The 18,762-nt window shown below is 55.3% G+C and overlaps 1 protein-coding gene across 4 annotated transcripts in view; it reads left to right on the forward strand.

The window, feature by feature from the left end:
* Window positions 1-18,762, forward strand: part of ZFHX2 (zinc finger homeobox 2) — a 30,829-nt gene that overhangs the window by 10,562 nt on the left and 1,505 nt on the right. The window contains exons 2-9 of one of the 4 annotated variants that reach the window (XM_081835574.1): window positions 3,381-5,911; window positions 6,874-7,373; window positions 7,690-7,990; window positions 9,566-9,631; window positions 10,424-10,470; window positions 11,634-11,834; window positions 13,358-13,490; window positions 14,593-18,063. In XM_081835574.1, the coding sequence (XP_081691700.1) occupies window positions 3,436-5,911; window positions 6,874-7,373; window positions 7,690-7,990; window positions 9,566-9,631; window positions 10,424-10,470; window positions 11,634-11,834; window positions 13,358-13,490; window positions 14,593-18,063 (7,195 nt within the window). In that variant the 5' untranslated portion in view covers window positions 3,381-3,435. Of the gene's footprint in view, window positions 1-857; window positions 5,912-6,873; window positions 7,374-7,689; window positions 7,991-9,565; window positions 9,632-10,423; window positions 10,471-11,633; window positions 11,835-13,357; window positions 13,491-14,592; window positions 18,064-18,762 lie in introns of those variants that run through there. The other 3 variants (XM_081835576.1, XM_081835575.1, XM_081835577.1) reach the window with 3 other exon arrangements.

Below are 18,762 nucleotides of genomic sequence, written 5' to 3' on the forward strand. Positions count from 1 at the left end.
TCAGAGGCGTGCATGTTCCCCCACCTCTGATCTTGGTTCGCTTGGATTCACTATTGGGGGGGGGGGTTGGGGAGAGCTGAGAAACTCTTGTGTGGAAACTCCTGCCTTGTCATGGCTGGGTTAGTGGTGTGTCAGAACGTTAGCTTAGGAGAGGATTTGGAGCTGGATAAATGGATGAGTCATGTGGTTTTTTTGGGCAAAGGGTTGGCAGGACAGGTAGGTCAAGTCTGCAGGAGTTGGCAGGGTTGAGGTTCACGGCAAAGAGAAACGGCTTTCACACAGAAAGCACCGCCGATCTGTGGAACGCCATGCCGCAGGATATCGCGGTTGCCGCTGCTGTTCTCTGCCTCCGCCAAAGGAATGGCAAATCTGTGAAGGACGGGTCGGCTTTTGACGCCTGCTAGTCCTAACTCCTGGAAGGGCCTTGTCGTGTGGGCCCTCGTCCCTCTGAGCTGCAGAATCACAGTTTGGAAAGGTGGCGGAAATTTGAGCTAGTACAACCTTCCTGGGAAGGGATATTTGCTGAAATAACAGTACAAATCAGAACGTTCTGTGTAATCTGCGTTTCGGTTTATTAACAATTTTTAAGGAAGACCAGCTTGCTTTATTCTATAAGGTGGGGAGTGGGTGGGCGGAGAGAAAGAGATAAGTGGATTGACAAGTAGACAAATGGGTGATATCTAGCCTTGATGTGTTGTGACTGAAGGAAATGGAAACAAAAATGAGGAGTTTTATAGGGCCTTTTTGGTGGTGGCTTCGAAGCTTTCTGGCTCTCTCTCCCAAGACCCTGCATTCAGAAAACAGTATTTGTTTTGGCTTTTGGCTGAAGAAGGTTTTTATACCTCTGGTTTTGCAGCCCGGAATATATTAGAATGTCACATCAAATTGCTTTTTGGGGGAGAAACTAAAATGAGGATAATATTGGTGATGTGTGATGGAGGAAGGTGCTTAAAATGTGCAGCAAACGCACTTGTCTTAAGTGAGTAGACCTGCAGATGGACTTGGGGCGAGGGTGGAGTTCGAGTGCTGCGGTTTGCCCTTCCAAACAGGCTGTGGGCCCACACCTGCACGTGCCGCCGTCAGGCCTGGGGAGATCTGTAGATAGGTGTGCATATGCATGCCCTTAATTTCAAACTTAAAGCTTTTCTTGAAAGCCCGCCCTCTCTAATCCTGGATGTCTGGGGAATTAGCTTTGGCTTCTCAGCAGTGAGGAACCTGGCATTTTGCAGATGCTCAGATGCAGTGCTCTGCATACAGTGTTAGAAACTGAGATATGGAAGCTAGGAGCTAAATGGCACCTTCAAAAACTAGGTTATGGGCGCAACAACGGAATGTCTAGGTGTGCTTTTTTATAACAAGAATACAACGCTGAAAATGAATGAACTGCAACTATTATGTGCATTTTTCACATCATCTCGTCCTTCTCCTGCCTACCCCCCAATATTCTTCCGGGTGGCCGCACTATGGTGGACAGACGGCGAAACTGACCCCCCTAATATTCTTAAGAGGGTCTCTTCTCCAGTCTTCAGAGAGTGGCTGGAAGTGGGGAGGCAGAAAAAAGGTCCTCCCTTCCTTCCACTCCGCAGTTTTAATCTGAAATCTTCGGCGCAGCGCTGCACCCAGAGCTCAGAAGCTAATGAGATTCCCTGTCGCAAAATGCGCCTAGGACAACGGGAGTTTCAAGCGATGTCTACGTAAGGGCTGAACGGAGTGCCAGGAAGGTGGGAGGATGAGGTGGCTGTCTGAATGTGGGAGGAAATGGAAACTTCAAGTGGGGCTGGGCAGTTGCCAGGAGAACCTATTCCTGCCTCTGACGGGTTGAGCAGAGAATGTGGGGATGGATGCATTTGCCTAGCGCTTGTACTCTGCAGAATGGAAGGATTCCTGTGTTTCCTTGCCTCCTCCCCCACTTTTATCAGCTGCTGGCATGCTAAGCTATTAATTTGCATTGCAAATCCTTCCCCAGCCCAGATCGAGAAGAAGAGCCTTTTGCTTTCCCCCCCTTTCCAGTAGCCAGGCTGTTTGCCCAGAGTCCTCCTAATGTTTTTGCAATTGCCCTTCCAGGAGTCCCTGACCCACCCACCTCCACCCTGCCATAACCAGCTCTCCTCTCCCCTTATTGGGAGCTGATTTAAGACGAGAACGGGCATAGCTAAACAACATGCAGCTTGAATAAGCTCCCATTGAACATTTCTGGCCTTTCTCGAAGCTGGGACCTTTTGCACATAAAAGCATGCACTATATCCCTGGGCTAGGAGTATAAGAACTACCTTATATCTCAATAAGCCTATCCCTGGCCTGCAACTGCTCTCCACGAAAGGAGTATTTATTGTCCTCTGCTGGTCCTTCCAAACTTGAGGGGCCCTGAAATTGAACCCGGACCTTCTGCAAGCATAGCATGCGCTCCACTGCCGAGCTAAGGTCCCCTCCCGTAGAGTTTGATTGGCAGGGACCCCAAGACATCCCATGATATTACAGTCATCAGCGAGAGAGCAGTATGTGCGAACACACCTCCAGAGTATAATTTGGGGACAAGAGTGGTGGAAGCTCTTTCAGGTGTTTGCACAATCACTTTGCCCATCCAGAAGCGGGATAGGATGAGGAAGAGGTTGGTGGCGGGTGCAAGCAAGGCCTGTCTAGGAAAGGGATGCAGCTCCGTGGTAGAGTATCTGGATAGCATGGAGAAAGATTCACGTAGAGCTAGGAGAGAACCCTGCCTGAAATCCTGGAGAGCAACTGCCAGCCAGTGCAGACAACACAGAGCTAAACAGATCACTGGTCTGACTCTGTACAGTTGTACCTTGGATCTCAAACGCCTTGGCTCCTGAATAAATCGGCTCCCAAACAATTGAAACCCGGAAGTGAGTGTTCCGGTTTTCGAACGTTCTTTTGGAAACCAAACATCTGATGGGTCTTCTGCAGCTTCGGATTGGCTACAGGAGCTTCCTGCAGCCAATCTGAAGCCGTGCTTTGGTTTTCAATCATTTTGGAAGTTGAACGGATTTCTGGAACGGATTCCGTTCAACTTCTAAGGTACGATTGTATAAGGAAGCTTCATATGTTCCTACTCAATTATGCTAAAGTCACTTTAGATGAAGCAGCCTTCCACACCATATATTTAAAGCAGTATCATTTTGCTTCAGGCAGCCATGGCCTCCCCCAAAGAATTCTGGGAGTTGTAGTCCGTTAAGGGCGCAGATAGTTGTTTGGAGACTCCAATTCCCCTCCCAGAGCTACAATTCTCAGAGCAGTTCAACTGTCAAATTGTGGCCTCCAGTTGCTTTGCAAACCAAAAGTTGAGGAAGGTCTGACACAGGGGGAATTCAGAACGAGAAACAAGATTTCACACCTGGCTGCCTTTTTTTCTGTTTCCCCTTCAGGGTCTCGGCTCCCGTGCTGAGATGACCCCTCCGCACCCCTCGCGCCCGCACCGCCATGGACGCCCCCTCTAACTCTGCCTCCTCCTCCTCCTCCTGCTCCGCTGCTGCCCCCCCGGCCGACGGGCAGGATGACAGGGCCGCGCCTCGGCCCACTCAGGACTCTCCTGCCTCTCCAGCCACCAAAGAACCCCCCCTCTCGGACCCTTCCTCCTCTTCCTCCTCTGATGCCCCCTCTCCCAACGACACCATGAGGCCCTGCTCCGGTTCCCAAGCGGCGCTGGGCTCCGCGAAGCTCCCGGCCGCCATCTTGCCCGGGCCTCTCCTCCAAGCCGACTGCGGCCTCGTGACGCCAAACCCACCGCCTTCCCCGCAAGCGGCGCCACCCGGAGAAGATGGGAAGAAGCAGGAAGTAGAAGGCGGAGGAGAGGGGGAAGAGGACGGCGGGCGCAAGGCCCCGCTCTTCTTCTCCGCCGAGGGCTCGGCCTATCTCCTCAGCGGCGGCCACGTTCTCTTACCAAAGGGCTCCCTAAGCACCACATCTCCCCAGGTGTCCGTCCTCCACGTCCAGCGCGGTGGAGGCCCAAACCAAGGCTTTACGTCTACTGACCAAATGTCCCAGAATACCTCAGCGCCAGGCGAGTGGACCCCTCACGGCGCCTTCTACAGTTTCCGACTGGCCAGGGCCCCCCCTCGAACCATGTCTGCCAAAAACGCTCCCACCAAACCCAAAGATGCCCCTGCCGCCGCCCTGGCGGAGGACGAGGAGAACCTCAAAGGGGAAGCCGGCCTTGGCCGAGAAGGGGAGCTGCCGTCCCCACCCATCTGGCTTTGCCTGATCTGCCGCCTCTCCTTCTGCCGGGGGCGCCCCTTGGCGGCTCACGCCCGCGTAGCCCACGGGGCGCAGCTGAGCCCCGACGAATGCCAGGCCCTGTCTGGAGGGGCTTCTGCCGTGTTCCAAGGCACCGCGCTTGGCTTCCTCGAACCAAATAAGCCCACCACCAAGGCAGACCTCAATGTCCGAATGTGTAGCAGATGGGTGAATGTAACGGAGGAGGAGGAGGAGGAGGAGGAAGAGAAGAAGAAAAAGAAAAAGAAGGGGAGCCCAGGAAAACCATGCGAGCCACCAGATGCCAAAGAGTCAAGGGTCGGCGGCGAGCCCTGGGCAAAGGGAAGCGCGGAGAAGAAACCAGAAGAGGAAAAGGAGGAGGAAGAGGAGGAGGCAGCAGCAGTGGCGGCCGAAAATCAGAAAGAGGAAGGGAGGCTTCTCCCAGACCAAAGCTCACACGGCCAAAGCCCACCCACGGGTGCCAGCACCCCGCTCTCAGAGACGCCGCTGAAGAAGGCTAACAGCAACGACGCTGCAGCTGACGTAGGGTTGCCCAAGGAAGACGCCAACGCGGAGTTGGCCAACGAAGCCGTTGGGTTGGCCAATGAAGCCTCCAGTGCAGAGCTGGCCAGAGACACCGCTCGTGCCGAGTCAGCCGGCGGAACGAACAGCTCCGGGTTGGGCACCAAAGTGAACAGCGACAGCCCAGCCAACGCCAACCCGGACGCCGGTCGGGTTGGGTTGACCCATGACGCTGGCGCAGCCGACGTGACGCATGGAACCGTCAGTGTTGGGATGGCCAGCGAGATGGTGAGCACCACGTTTGAGGTCAACAACGGGCTGAGCGGTAGCAGCAGCAGCAGCAGCAGCCACAACGGAGGGCACTCACTTTCCTTTGGGGAAGACTTCACCGCCATGGCCTATTCGGGGTTGACTTTGTCCGGCCACATGTCCTTGCTCCACTCGCGCAACTCCTGCAAGACCCTCAAATGCCCCAAGTGTAACTGGCATTACAAGTACCAGCAGACCTTAGACGTCCACATGAAGGAGAAGCATCCCGAGAACAACAGCCACTGCGCTTACTGCAGCACCGGCGGGCCGCACCCTCGCCTGGCCCGGGGCGAGAGCTACAACTGCGGCTACAAGCCCTACCGCTGCGAGGCCTGCAACTACTCCACCACCACCAAGGGCAACCTCAGTATCCACATGCAGTCCGACAAACACCTGGCCAACCTGCAGGGCTACCAGGCCACGGGGGGAGGCGGCGGGGCCCCCTCGGTGGCGCCCCCGGTGGCGCCGACCCCGTCGTCGCCCGAGGAGAAGGAGTCGAAAGGCAAATCCTCCTGGCAGTGCAAAGTGTGCAGCTACGAAACCAACATCTCCCGCAACTTGCGCATCCACATGACCTCTGAGAAGCACATGCAGAACATGCTCCTGCTCCACCAGGGGCTGCCCCTGGCACTGCCCGGGCTCCTGGGGCAGGCCCAAGCCACGCCAGGGGGCAAGGGGCAGCCGGAGCTCTTCCAGTTCTATGGCGCTCAGGCCCTGGGCCACTCGCACCATGCACACCCCCACCACGCTCATGCCGCGGGCAGCTCAGCCCTGCGGGGGGACAAGCCCATGGAGCAAAGCCAAATCTTGCTCAACGGAGGCTTCCCACACCTCAACGCTGCCGCCGGCAGGAAGATGGCTGCCTTGGGCTCAGGTAAGCGATGGTCGCCTCCCCTCCCCAATCATGGCCACTGCTGCTTCTGTCCACATGGGATCTAAAGGCTGGGTGGGAACCTCAACTGATAATGAATAGGCCTCTTGTGTCGTTCGTTCTCTCCCTTCCCTTATAGACCACATTCCCACAATACATTTAAAGCCCTGTGAACAGTCATGGCTTCCCACAAAGAATCCTGGGATCTGTAGTTTGTTAAGGGTTCTGAGAGCTGTTAAGAGACCCCTTATTTCTTCCCCAGAGCTACACCTCCAAGGGCAGTGACTGTTTGAAGGGGTATCAAAGAGCTTTAAATGTGCTGTGTGAACGTGGCCACAGTCTCTACTCTTGTTTTGTTTTTTTGGTCTTTGCAGTTTTTCTTTCTGCTCCTTTCTGTTTTGCTCCTCTCACTCGCTATCTCCCCAGCTTTGGTGTATTGCCATTATGTAGTTTGTGTTTTTCCATATTGCATTTTCGTGTTGCGAACTGCCTTGAGATCTATGGATAGTGGGCGGCATGCAAATTTAATCAATAATAATAATAATTAATAATAAGGGACGCAGGTGGCACTGTAGGTTAAACCACAGAGCCTAGGGCTTGCCGATCAGAAGGTTGGCGGTTAAAATCCCTGCCACGAGGCGAGCTCCTGTTGCTCAGTCCCTGCTCCTGCCATCCTAGCACTTTGAAAGTACGTCAAAGTGTGAGTAGATAAATTGGTACCGCTCCAGCGGGAAGGTAAACGGTGTTTCCATGCGCTGCTCTGGTTCGCCAGAAGTGGCTTAGTCATGCTGGCCAGGTGACCCAGAAGCTGTACACCGGCTCCCTCGGCCAATAAAGCAAGATGAATGCCGCAACCCCAGAGTCGGTCACGACTGGCCCTAATGGTCAGGGGTCCCTTTACCTAATAATAACAACAATAATAATTATAATAATATTTTGAAGTGTGTCTCCCTCTCCATCCATAGGCAGTCATTCTGCCGCCCTTCTCCCCACAGCTCCTGCATCACTCTCTCCAGAGCCTGCCCCACCTTCCCCGCTGCCGCCCCACTCTGTGCCAGACCTAGGGGCTCCCCAGAGGCTGTTTGGGTGCCTGGTGTGCCAAGCCTTCAACACGGACAGCCTGGAAGCGCTCCTGAGGCATGCGGCGGCCCCCCGCTCGCTGCCCGAGGCCGAGTGGAAGGAGGTGTCGGGCGACTTGCACCGCTGCCGGCTCTGCGCCTACGGCACACAGCTGAAGGCCAACTTCCAGCTGCACCTCAAGACCGACAAGCACGCCCTCAAGTACCAGCTGGCGGCCCACCTGCGCGAAGGGGGCAGCCTCGGGGCCCACATGGGGGCGGAGCTTCCGCTCGGCCCGCCCCTCCACCTGCACTGCAATCTCTGCGAATACGAGACCAACAGCAAGGAGAAGATAAGGCTGCACGTGGCGGGAGCCGGCCACCAGGAGGCGCTGCAAGGCTACAAGGTGCCGGGGTCTGAGGGGAGTGGGCGGGGCTTGTGGATGACACAGGGAGCGGCCTTCCTCCAACTCCTGCCAAAAGGGGGTGGAGCTAAGCTGTCCTTTTCAGGGCGTTCCTAACAGGAAGTGGGTGGAGCCAAGCAGAAAGGGGGTGGAGCCACAGGAATGGGAGGGGCTTTAGAGGAATGGAGGCATGCTATAAGAGGAAAAGGGTAGGTGTGAGAAGGGGCAGGTGGGAGCCACTTCTCAGAGGGAGCCACCTGGAACGTTGAACGGATCCCATGTCCTTGCTATCTGCAATTCTTTCCTTCTCTCCCACTAGTTCCTCCTGGAAATGGAGGCGACATCGGCAGCGCCGCCAGGCCCCGAACCTGCCCCGTTCCGCTGCCTCCTTTGCAACACGGATGCGCCGAACCGCCTGGCCATGATCCAGCACCTCCGCTCTCCCCAACACCGCGACTCCCATGGCCAGTGGCGCCTGCAGCTCCTCCAGAACGGAGAAAGCACCCCGGGCCTCGAGAGATACATCTGCTTTGCTCCCGCCAACCCCGCTGGTAACGGCCCTGCAGGTTGGCCATGGCGGGCACCCCGTGCCGCCGGCGAGGGTGGCAAACCCGCAGAAGGTGCCAGGCTGCAGATTTGCACTGAAGGGCATGAATGGTGGATGGTGGGGAATAGCAGCAAGAGTAGTAGGGGCTGAATTTTGAGGAGAAGAAACAGCAATTCTTGCAAATGTTCAAAGTGGCAAGGCTGTGGGAGGTTTTTTTTTGGGGGGGGGAGAACTGAAGGTCGGGTACCGAATACTCTTTCATTCCTCCATTGTCTGCCCTTCTCCCCCCCTTCTCTCTTTCACACCCCCTTTGCTTCGCCACGTCTTCCCCTTTTGCTCTGCGTTTAATGCATGCCTGTGTCCGCAGATATTCAAGCGAGAAGCTGCTGAACGCTCCATCCTCCTCTTCTTCCACCGCCGCCGCCAACCTCCCTCTCCTTCTCTCCCTCCCCCTCCCCCCCCCAGCTTCATAATGGATTATGACAGATACTGGGGTGGTTGCCTAGCAACCCGCAGGAAGAATGAAGGAGAGGAGAAATGAGAAAGAGAGATGTAGGGACCACAGCCGGGCGGGGGGGGGGGGGAGGGAGAGGAAAAAAGGGAAGAGAGAAAGAAATAGGAAGGAAGGATAGAGATCGCGTTTCCTCCCTTCCTCTCCTTCTCCTAGCTGGTAGCTGCCCTCATCCACCTCCCATCAGGTGCCCAAGGCGGGCACCCCCCCCCCACGTGATGCGAGCTGGCCTCGTTCCCAGCTTCAAATTTATCTTTCAAAACATTGTTGACCCTGCAAATGTTCCGCCTCCCCCTAACACCGCACACCTGAGAATGCACAGAAGTGTCAGCAAGCATCAGCTACATAAAATGCATTTAAAATGTGGGAAGGGGAGCTGTGTGGGTTGTGGGGGGGGGGTAGTGAGGGGGTCCAGTCCTGAGGGCAGACTCCAAGCCAAAAGATGGGAATGGGTGGCTTTGGTTGGGTGGGTAAAGCAGGATAAGGGGATCATTTTTAATTATTTTTTTTTGAGCAGGGAGCCTAGTGGAAGCGAGAGCATCGGATGTGGGTGTCCGGGGTGGGTGCCTGCTTATGTGGGGAAGGCATATGGTGAGATTTGAAGCAGTTAGGAGAAGGCAATAGGAAAAGTGTGCACCGGGAAAGGGGGGGGTGGTTGCCGGATGAGAACACCCTGTGTTGTGAGAAATGGAGGTCTTAACATCTTGGCGGGTGTATTGAATAGTGTTAATTGAGTTGCCAATGGCAGTGAGGTTGCTACTGCCGGGCGGGAAGGCAAGTCCGTTCGATATTAACGATCCCACTTGGGTTGAGAGTTTAATTAGTCTCTGACGAGGATAAAGTCCTGGATCGTGCGTCATGCCGGCTCTCGCAGCGTCGGCGGCGGAATTCCCTCCTCTCTCGTCTCCCTCTCCCCCCACCCCACCCCCAGGTTTCCCACCTTCCAAACTCCCAGGTGAAAGAGGAGCAGCAGGAATATTGGCCAGGCTATCTGGGGGGTGGAGGTCTCTGGAAGTTGGGCCACAGCTCCCATGCTGGCTGGGGGTTGGTGGAGTCCAACAGCATCTGGAAAGCCAACCCCCCATTTCACTTCTCCCTCCACCCCGCACCCACATGTGGTTCTCTCCCCGTCTCTAGGGAAGGAAACAGTCCCAGAGAACTTGCCCCCCGAAAAGGAAACGCAGAGTAAAGCCCAGGCGGCTGGTGAGTGACTCCTCCCCTCTGTGCAAAGCCACGCCCACTGGCGAGGTTGCTCCGCCTTGAAGCCACGCCTACATTGCTGGCCACGCCCCTAACTCCTCCTTCATGGCGGCAGCCCATGCGAAAGGCTCCTCCCATTCAGGGATGCCCAACACCCCAAATGTTTGTGTGCCTCGATTCCCCCAGCGCCACCCTTCCTTAAGGAGGCGGTGTTCTGTTGAAAGGTGCAGCCATCCTCAACAAGGGGGCTGTAGCGCCAGGGATATGAGGCGAAGACCCTGCAATGCCTTCGCTCGGTTTTGAGTGTTTTCTTAAGTGCAGAGTCCCATTTTGCCACCGCGACTGCTGCAAAAGGAATAATACCAGGGGTATTTGTGGGCGAGTCCTAGCAAGTCTCGCTCCCCGCTTCCGTGAGGCTGGCTGTTTTTATTATCCTTATTAAATTTATTACCTGCCCTTCCCCAGCTGGTCCCAGGGCGGGTTATGGCGATTTTAAAAAAATTCAGCATTTCAAATATCTTGCGCTTGCAGGAATAGGGATGGTTGCATTGATGGGGGGGGGGCGGCCGCCAAGGCATCCTTTTTAGGGTGCCTAATCCAATGCCCCCCTATTCAGCTGTTCCCACTGCAGTGGGTGGAGGGGTCCTTGTCTGGTACCACCCCCAAGAGCGCCTCTCTCACCACACCCCTCCATCAGGCCTCAAAGCCCCTTGGAGCTTTTAACCGCCATTTTGAAAGTGTCTGCAGGAAAACACCATAATGTTCCCCCCCGCCGCCTTTCTTTCCTCCCTGCAGGTTCTGACGAGACTGAAACGAAAGCTGGAGGTGTGGGAGACACTACAGTGAGTGGCGCTTATTGGGGGGCTTTGTGGGGGGGGGGGCAGAGGTGGGGGAATCACACAGTGTCTCTGAAGCCCCTGTCTCCTCCATTTTAACCCTCTCTACACGATTCAACGGCGGCAGCCTCAAACATCCCAGTGAAACTTCACTTGGCAGATTAGATTTTTTTTGCTTGCTTGCTTGTTCCTGGTGGGGGGGCCATATGGTTGAATTAAAAACAGAAATTAAGCGTCTCTGCCTAGCAGGCGGAGGGGGATGAGATCCACCCTGATGAAACAAATTGGGCATGACCAGCTGTGAAATACACAATGTTAACCGTACCACTGCATCTTCAAAGCCTGTTTCTTGAATGGGATTGTCTGTCTACTTATACTGGTCCCATCCTATAAACATTGCATTGCCATGCATCCAGGGGTTTGGAAAACTCACTTCTCTGTCTGTTCTGACGCCACCCTTGCCCAGCCCAGAAAGGCCTGTGATTCTCAAGATGAAAACGTTGGCAAGGCTGTGCAGACGGGATCAGATCGGTCCTTGCAACAAGCCCTTCGATGTTAACTAGCGTTGGGTTTATTATGCCCGTTTTACAGCTGCCCCCCACTGAGCACACGGGCGTGGACCTGGCGGTCCAGCAAAGCAACAGAACCTCTCATTTTCGCTCGGCTCAACCCTTGACCCGCCTTGTGCTATCGGCAGATCCCAATCAGCCCTTAGCTGAAATCCTGACACAGACACTTTCATGTCTCTCTTTGATCCTTCAGCCTAAGGCCTTTAAGCCACACACATTCCCCGGTCTGCCGCTTGGGGCACTAGCTTGTTTGCATGTAAGAAAAGGCAGTATTTTGGGGTGTGGGGAGGGTTTATTTATTTTCTTCCGAAGATGGCCCAGAACCAAGATGAGCAGGTGGAAGCAAGCATGTGTCGGCTCCATCTTTTTAATGATTACTAATCGCCCTTTGTGGTTTCCCTATTAAAAACTTTTTGTTTTCTTTCGTTCTGCCTACACTGACACGCCTCTTCCCTCAAATCCTCAATGAGATATATATGCAAATCCCCCTTTCCCCCCAGGTGCCAGGAAGAGACAGCCTCCTGCTTCCTGGAGCTAACGTTTTTCTTTTCTCGGACCTCCATCTCTCCCCCCCCCCTTCACCTTCTTCCTGCCAAACAGGTGTTCTGCTGCCCCTACTGCAATTACACTGACCAATCAGCCGAAGCCGTCCGGGCTCACACCGTCTCCCAGCATGCCGTGCAGCCCAAATTCCGATGCCCGCTCTGCCAGGAGCAGCTGGTCGGGCGCACCAACCTCCACTTCCACCTCAGCCACATTCACAACGTGGTGCCCGAATGCGTGGAAAAGCTGCTTCTGGTGGTGAGTTGCTGGCTCAGTGGGTATTTCTCCCTGCCCCTCTTAATGTTGGAATCATATGAAGGGTGGAGGGGATACAATCACAGAAACTGCTTTTTCACATGCCACTAACCCTTTGCAGGTAATTCAACAGGTGAAGCTTTTCCTTCTCTGGAAAGCTTGACCTGTTGGGTCTGCGCCTGTCATGCTGATGTCAAAGAGGTGGGGACTGTGCTTGACAATAGGGGCTGGGGAAGATGTGGGGACCCAGTGGTGAGGACAACAGGGGGTTATTGGGTTCTTGTTTTTATTTCGATTACAGTGGTACCTTGGTTCTCAAACTTAATCCGTTCCGGACGCCTGTTCCAAAATCAAAGGATTCCAAACCAAGGCGCACTTTCTCAAAGAAAGTAATGCAGAACGGACTAATCCGTTCCAGACTTTTAAAAACAACCCCTGAAACAGCCATTTAACATGAATTTTACTATCTAACGAGACCATTGATCCATAAAATGAAAGCAATAATCAATGTACTGTACTATTAAATAAATAAGACAGTGTTGTAGATGATAAAAATTAAAATTATTATTTTTTCCTTACCTCCACTGATGATAGTCATTGTTTGGATGGGGGGCTTTTATCCATTTCCGCAGGCACACAATCAATCCATCAGTAGCTGAACCGTCACAAAAACAAATTAACCGAAAAAGCCTCAGAAACAAAAACCACAAAATAAATAGCAAAAACAAAAGCGCCAAACTTAATCCGTTCTGGAAGTCCGTTTGACTTCCGAAATGTTCAAAAACCAAGGCGCGGCTTCTGATTAGTGCAGGCGCCCAGGCAACAACAGCCGACAGCCACATTGGATGTTTGGCTTCCGAAAAACGTTTGAAAAGCGGAACACTTCCGGGTTTTCGGCGTTTGAGTACCAATGCATTTGAGAATCAAGGTTCCACTGTATGCATCTTGAGGTTTTATATTTTGATTTTGTTCTGTGAGCCAACCTGAGACCTCCGGGTATAGGGTGGTATATAAATTCTAATCATCATCATCATCATCATCCAGAGAGCCAAGTGGGGGCGTCATTAGGAGGGAGGTGTTTGTGGCTCCACCGACTGGTGAGCTTTAGCCTGTTTCCACCATTCGTGAAATGGCCACAGCAGCATTTTGTAAATACCGTACTTTTTGCTCTATAAGACTCACTTTTTCCCTCCTGAAAAGTAAGGGGAAATGTGTGTGTGCATCCTATGGAGGGAATGCAGGCTGCACAGCTATCCCAGAAGCCAGAACAGCAAGAGGGATTTCAGCTTTCACTGCACAGCGATCCCTCTTGCTGTTCTGGCTTCTGAGATTCAGAATATTTTTTTTCTTGTTTTCCTCCTCCAAAAACTAGGTGCGTCTTATAGAGCGAAAAATACGGTGCTTTATAAATTGGGGAGTTCTGCATCCCTGCTCCAAATGATCACTAATAACTGGGTCCTCTGTTCCCCATCCCGCCTTTGGCTCATATAATTCTGCCTTTTTCTTCTTCTTGACCTTCTCTCCAGGCCACTACTGTGGAAATGACGTTTGCCACCAAAGTTATCCCCGGCCTCAACCTCCCTCCTGACCCACTTAAGCCAGGCGGGATGCCCAGCTCAGAGCAGGGGGCTGGGAATGAACCTGAAAGCCCTCTTGCTGGTAAGTAGCATGTGGAGCTTTCACCTTTCACCTTTCACCTTTCACCTCCTCCTTCAAGATGCCAGGGATATCATGGCACCCGGGATGCCTGCTTGACCTTAACCTCCCCTCCCTAGCAACCCTTGCCCAAAAAAACCCAAAAAATTAAGCAGGAAGAAGCAGCTACTGGCAGGACTAATCAACGGCTTTGTCGTGCCTATTCTCAAGCTTCTCTCTCTGGAGGGCATGAGGAGTAGAAACCTGCTTCCTGGGAAACCCACAAGGCTTCTTAGGATGCCACAAGCGATTGTATTGGTTTGAGAAGCAGTACAAACGCAATCCAACGGTGCACTGACCGAAGCAAAGCATATTAAGTAACACAAGTCCCTCTTGCAGGGCGGGGGCTGTAAATGCCCCAAATATTTAGCCCTCCTAAATATCAGAAATTGGGAATGAGGTCAAGGCAGTCCTTGCCCTGCTTCATTTGAACACACACCCTACAAAAATTCAAGCAGCTAATTTAAACAGATCTACATTTACAGATGAGGCAGGAAGCGTCAAGGTATGAAAAGCGTCATGGATAAAAAGAATTCCCCCACAGGCAGTGAGGCCTGCATTTTGCCAGGAAGCACACCTGCTCTCAGCAGGCGCCCCTGGGGATTCCCAGCTGTTTTTGGACAAACTCTCTAGCAAACACCTAGAATTGTGGGGTTGGTAAAGACAGACCAAGCACCATAGAATCGTGGGACTGTAGAGTTGGGTCTCTTCCACAGACAGGGCCACAGTGATTGTGATGCCAGTCTCCCTGCCCCTGGAGATATCTGTGGTTCCGGGGGGGGGGGGGGACAGGACGAGGACAGGGACCACAACGATCACCTAGTCCAACTCTCTGCAATGCAGGAGTCTTTTGCCCAACATGGGGCCCGAACCCAAGACCCTGAAATTAAGAGTCTCGTGATAGTTGATGTGCTATTTGCGATCCACTGTGGCAAGCTACACTTCTGCACCTAGAACCTCCATGCACACACACAAATACATGCTGGCTAAGGAACGACAAAACAGGCTGCGGGGATAACTGATGGTAGCTTTTCTCTCTCCTTTTTCTTCCTCTCTCCTACATCAGCACCACTCACAGGGGAGAAATCCTCTCCAGCTCCTGTGCTTCGCCCTGAAACTCCTCCTCCTCCAGCCTCCCCTGCTCCACCTGCTGACCCCCCAGAAAAGCCACCCCCAACCTCTTCTCCACCTCCTCCTCCACCGCCACCGCCACCACCACCACCACCTCCTCCTTCAGTTGCTCCTCTGGAGTTTGAAGACGAAGATGCTCCACATCCGAATGCCCCGTTGGAGGAGCCGCCGCCGCCGCCACCACCACCGGCTTCAGCCGAGACTCCTGAGGCCTCTCCACTCGCCCTGCCCAGCCAAGACCCCCGGTACCCACTGTCCTACCGCAAGGCAACCAATTTCGCCTTGGATAAGTTCCTCGACCCGGCCCGGCCCTACAAGTGCACGGTGTGCAAGGAGTCCTTCACGCAGAAAAACATCCTCTTGGTGCACTACAACTCCGTCTCCCACCTGCACAAGATGAAGAAGGCCTCGGCCGACCCCTCCGCGCCGTCCCGGGGCGAGCCCGGCGCCGCCGGCGTTCTCCAGCCCTCCTCGGACAAGCCCTACAAGTGCACCACCTGCCGGGTCTCCTACAACCAGAGCTCCACGCTGGAGATCCACATGCGCTCCGTCCTGCACCAGACCCGCTCCCGCGTCGCCAAGATGGAAGCCGCCGGCAAAGCGGAGCTGCCGGCCGCCGAGCCGGATCCCCCGTGTGAAGCGCCGCTGGAAGCGGAAGCCCCCAAGCTCCTGGAGGCGGGCTGCGTGCAGGTGCCCACGCTCCCGTTCCTGGCGCCGTCCGCGGCGGAGCTGCAGCGCTTCCCTGCGCCCTTGTTCACTCCGCCGCTGCTGCCGCCCTTCCCGCTGGTGCCAGAGTCGCTCCTGAAACTCCAGCAGCAGCAACAGCAGCTGCTGCTCCCCTTCTATCTGCACGACCTCAAGGTGGCCCCCAAGCTGGCTTTGGCCGCCCCGGCACTGACCCTCCCGGCCACACCGCCCGTGCTGCTGCCACCTCTGCCAGCCAAGGAAGAGCAGGCACCGGCAGCCGCTGCCGGCTCCAAACCGGAGGTGCCGGAAGAGGCCGAAGCTGAGGAGGCCGAGGGGGGCCAGCAAGGAAGCGAGGCATCCCGCACGGCTGCCAAAGCCCTCCTAGAGAACTTTGGGTTTGAGCTGGTGATCCAGTACAATGAGGGGAAGCAGCCTGCCGCCCTTGCCCCGGCCGCACCTCCGCGCCCGCCAGCAGGCAAGCTCTTGTGCGGCGCATGTGGAAAGCAGTTCTCCAACATGCTCATCCTGAAGACGCATGAGGAGCATGTGCACCGGCGGTTCCTGCCCTTCGAGGCGCTCAACCGCTACGCCGCCCAGTTCCGGAAGAGCTATGACAGCATGTATCCCCCTCCGCCGCCGGCACTGCCCATCGAGACAGCCACTGCCACGACGCCTGCCCCAACTACTGCCGCTGCCACAGACACCACCACAGTGACCGTGCCAGCCGCACTGCCCCTGGAGATCCCCCCGCTCTGCCCTCCGTTTTTAATGCAGCCCATGCCAGTGGTGGTGCCGCCGCTAGAGAGCGAGACCCCCCATGTGCCTCCTGAGCGCTTGAAATCCTTGTGGTTCCGGGCGGAGGACGAGGATGGCGGCGGCGGGCCCGGGGTTCCCGAGCCTCTTCGCGGGGGCTTCCCGTCCACCCGGCGCTTCTCCCGCACCAAGTTCACAGAGTTCCAGTCTCAAGCCCTACAGTCTTTCTTCGAGTGCAGCGCCTACCCCAAAGACGGCGAGGTGGAGCGGCTGTCTGCAATGCTGGGGTTGCCCAACAGGGTCATCGTGGTTTGGTTCCAAAACGCCCGCCAGAAAGCGCGGAAATGCGGCGGGAGCGAGGCCAGCGTGGGGGGCGGAGGTGCCGCCGTGCAGCCCTCCTGCAAGAAATGCCGGGCGTCCTTCCGCTGTATCTTTGAGCTCATGCGCCACCTTAAAAAGTGCTACAACGACCAGCCGGTGGATGCAGAGGGAGAGGGGGCCGAGGAGGAGAACGAGGGCCCTGAGGAAGAGGAGCAGGAGGAGGAGGAAGAAGAAGAGCAGCAGCAGCCACAGCAACAGCAGCCGCCCGAGCCTTCAGGGGGTGACGGAGAAGCCAAGATTGAAGGCACTGGAGATAAACCTCAGGAGGAGGAACAACCCACGGCCCCTCCTGAAAGTGCAAGCACCCATCCCTGTGACCACTGCACAGCCAAATTCTCAAGCGTCGACCTCCTCAATATCCACCGTGTTTCTCACATGCCAGCAACCGGCCCTCCGCCAGCCCCAGTTGCCCCCCAGCCTCCCCTGGATTTGGCCCCGCTGGTGTTTGGCGACCGCGCCGCCCACCCAGACCCCTCCCGGGCACAGAAGCGGAAGCACGAGGATGGGAGCTTGTCACCCACCGGCAGCGAGTGCGCCAGCATGGCGGGAGGGGACAGCGAGCCCCCGCGGGACAAGCGCCTGCGCACCACCATTTTGCCGGAGCAGCTGGAGATCCTGTACCGGTGGTACATGCAGGACTCCAACCCGACCCGCAAGATGCTCGACTGCATCTCCGAAGAGGTTGGGCTCAAGAAGAGGGTGGTTCAAGTGTGGTTCCAGAACACGAGAGCCCGCGAGAGGAAGGGTCAGTTTCGGTGCAACGCCGGCACGGCCAACGCAACCGGCAAGCCCTCGCCGGTGCTCCCCTCCGCCTTCCCAAAGTTCAGCCCTCTGCCGCGAGACCAGACCATCCACTACGGAGCGGCCTTCGCGCCCAGCCTCTCTGCGGTGAGCTTACAGCTACCTCCAGCGAAGCCAGAGATTCCTGCGGACCCACAAGCGCAGGAAGAAGCAGCCGAAGAAGAACTGCCAAAAGAGAACGAAGACCGGAGCCTGTCGGGAGGGGAGATGAGCGACTCGTCTTCCTCCTCCTCGTCGTCGCTGGCCGATCTGGATTTCTCCGGCAGCCGGCGGAACCGAGGGGCGGACGGCGGCTTTGGAGGCATGCACGACGCTTTGGGCCAGCGCCGATATCGCACGCAGATGTCCAGCCTGCAGCTGAAGATCATGAAGGTTTGCTACGAGGCCTACAGGACGCCCACCATGCAAGAGTGCGAGGTGCTGGGTGAGGAAATAGGGCTGCCCAAGCGGGTGATCCAAGTGTGGTTCCAGAACGCCAGGGCCAAGGAGAAGAAGGCCAAGGCTGCCAGCGGTGGCGAGGAGGGGCATCCCAGCACTCCATCGCAGGCCGAGTGCCCCTACTGCGAAGTCAAGTACGATTTCTACGTGTCCTGCCGTGGGCACCTCTTCTCCCGTGGGCACCTCGCCCGACTCAAGGAGGCCATCAAGGCCCAGCTCAAGAGCGAGAGCAAGTGCTATGAGCTCGTGCCGGACAAAGGGACGCCATCTCCCACCAGGCTGGGTGCCTCCATGCCTCCCGCCGCAGTGCCATCTTCCCTTGGAAGCATGGCTCCCTTTGTGCCAGGTGAGTGAGAGGTGGGAAGGAAAGGTAAGTTACGTTCAAGGAGGTTGGGGATAGGGCCTCGTCTTTAAGCCGTGTTACAGGTTCGCCACTCACTATGGGATCTTTCCAGTCCAATATCCGCTCAGCTTCTCTCCATAAGTACCGCTAGGTCTCCACATGCTGCTCTGACCCTAATCCCCACTTCTGCCATTTTGCGTGGAAATGGCGTCATTTTCATCCCAAGTAGTCGCTCTGTGTGGCATTCTGGTTCTCCACACTATCTTTCTCTTCTCCCAACTTTCCCCCCCTTTTCTTCCCACTAGCATAGCCTTTCCTTTCCCCTGCCCCGTCCCCGAGGCTTCCATTGTGCACGTCGGGAGTAGGTTGAGGTGAAAATGGCGCCGAAATCTCCTCCTCTTCCCCCTGCATCTGGGGTGGTTCACTGAGAGTGGTAGTTGGTGTCTTGTTACCAGAATGAGAGGGCGTCCATCTCAGCAACCAGTGGAAGCAGATGTTGGGTTGTGGAATTGTAGAAATGTAGAGGATCATCTAGTTCAACCCCCTGCAAGACCCAACGTGGGACTCGAACCCCTAATAAATAATAATAATAATAATAACAAATTTATTATTTATACCCCGCCCATCTGGATGGGTTTACCCAGCCACTCTGGGTAGCTTCCAACAAAATATTTAAAATACATTAAAACATCAGTCATTAAA

The sequence above is a fragment of the Podarcis erhardii genome, assembly GCF_964252035.2.
Source record: "Podarcis erhardii genome assembly, chromosome: 13".
Lineage (NCBI taxonomy): Eukaryota > Metazoa > Chordata > Lepidosauria > Squamata > Lacertidae > Podarcis > Podarcis erhardii.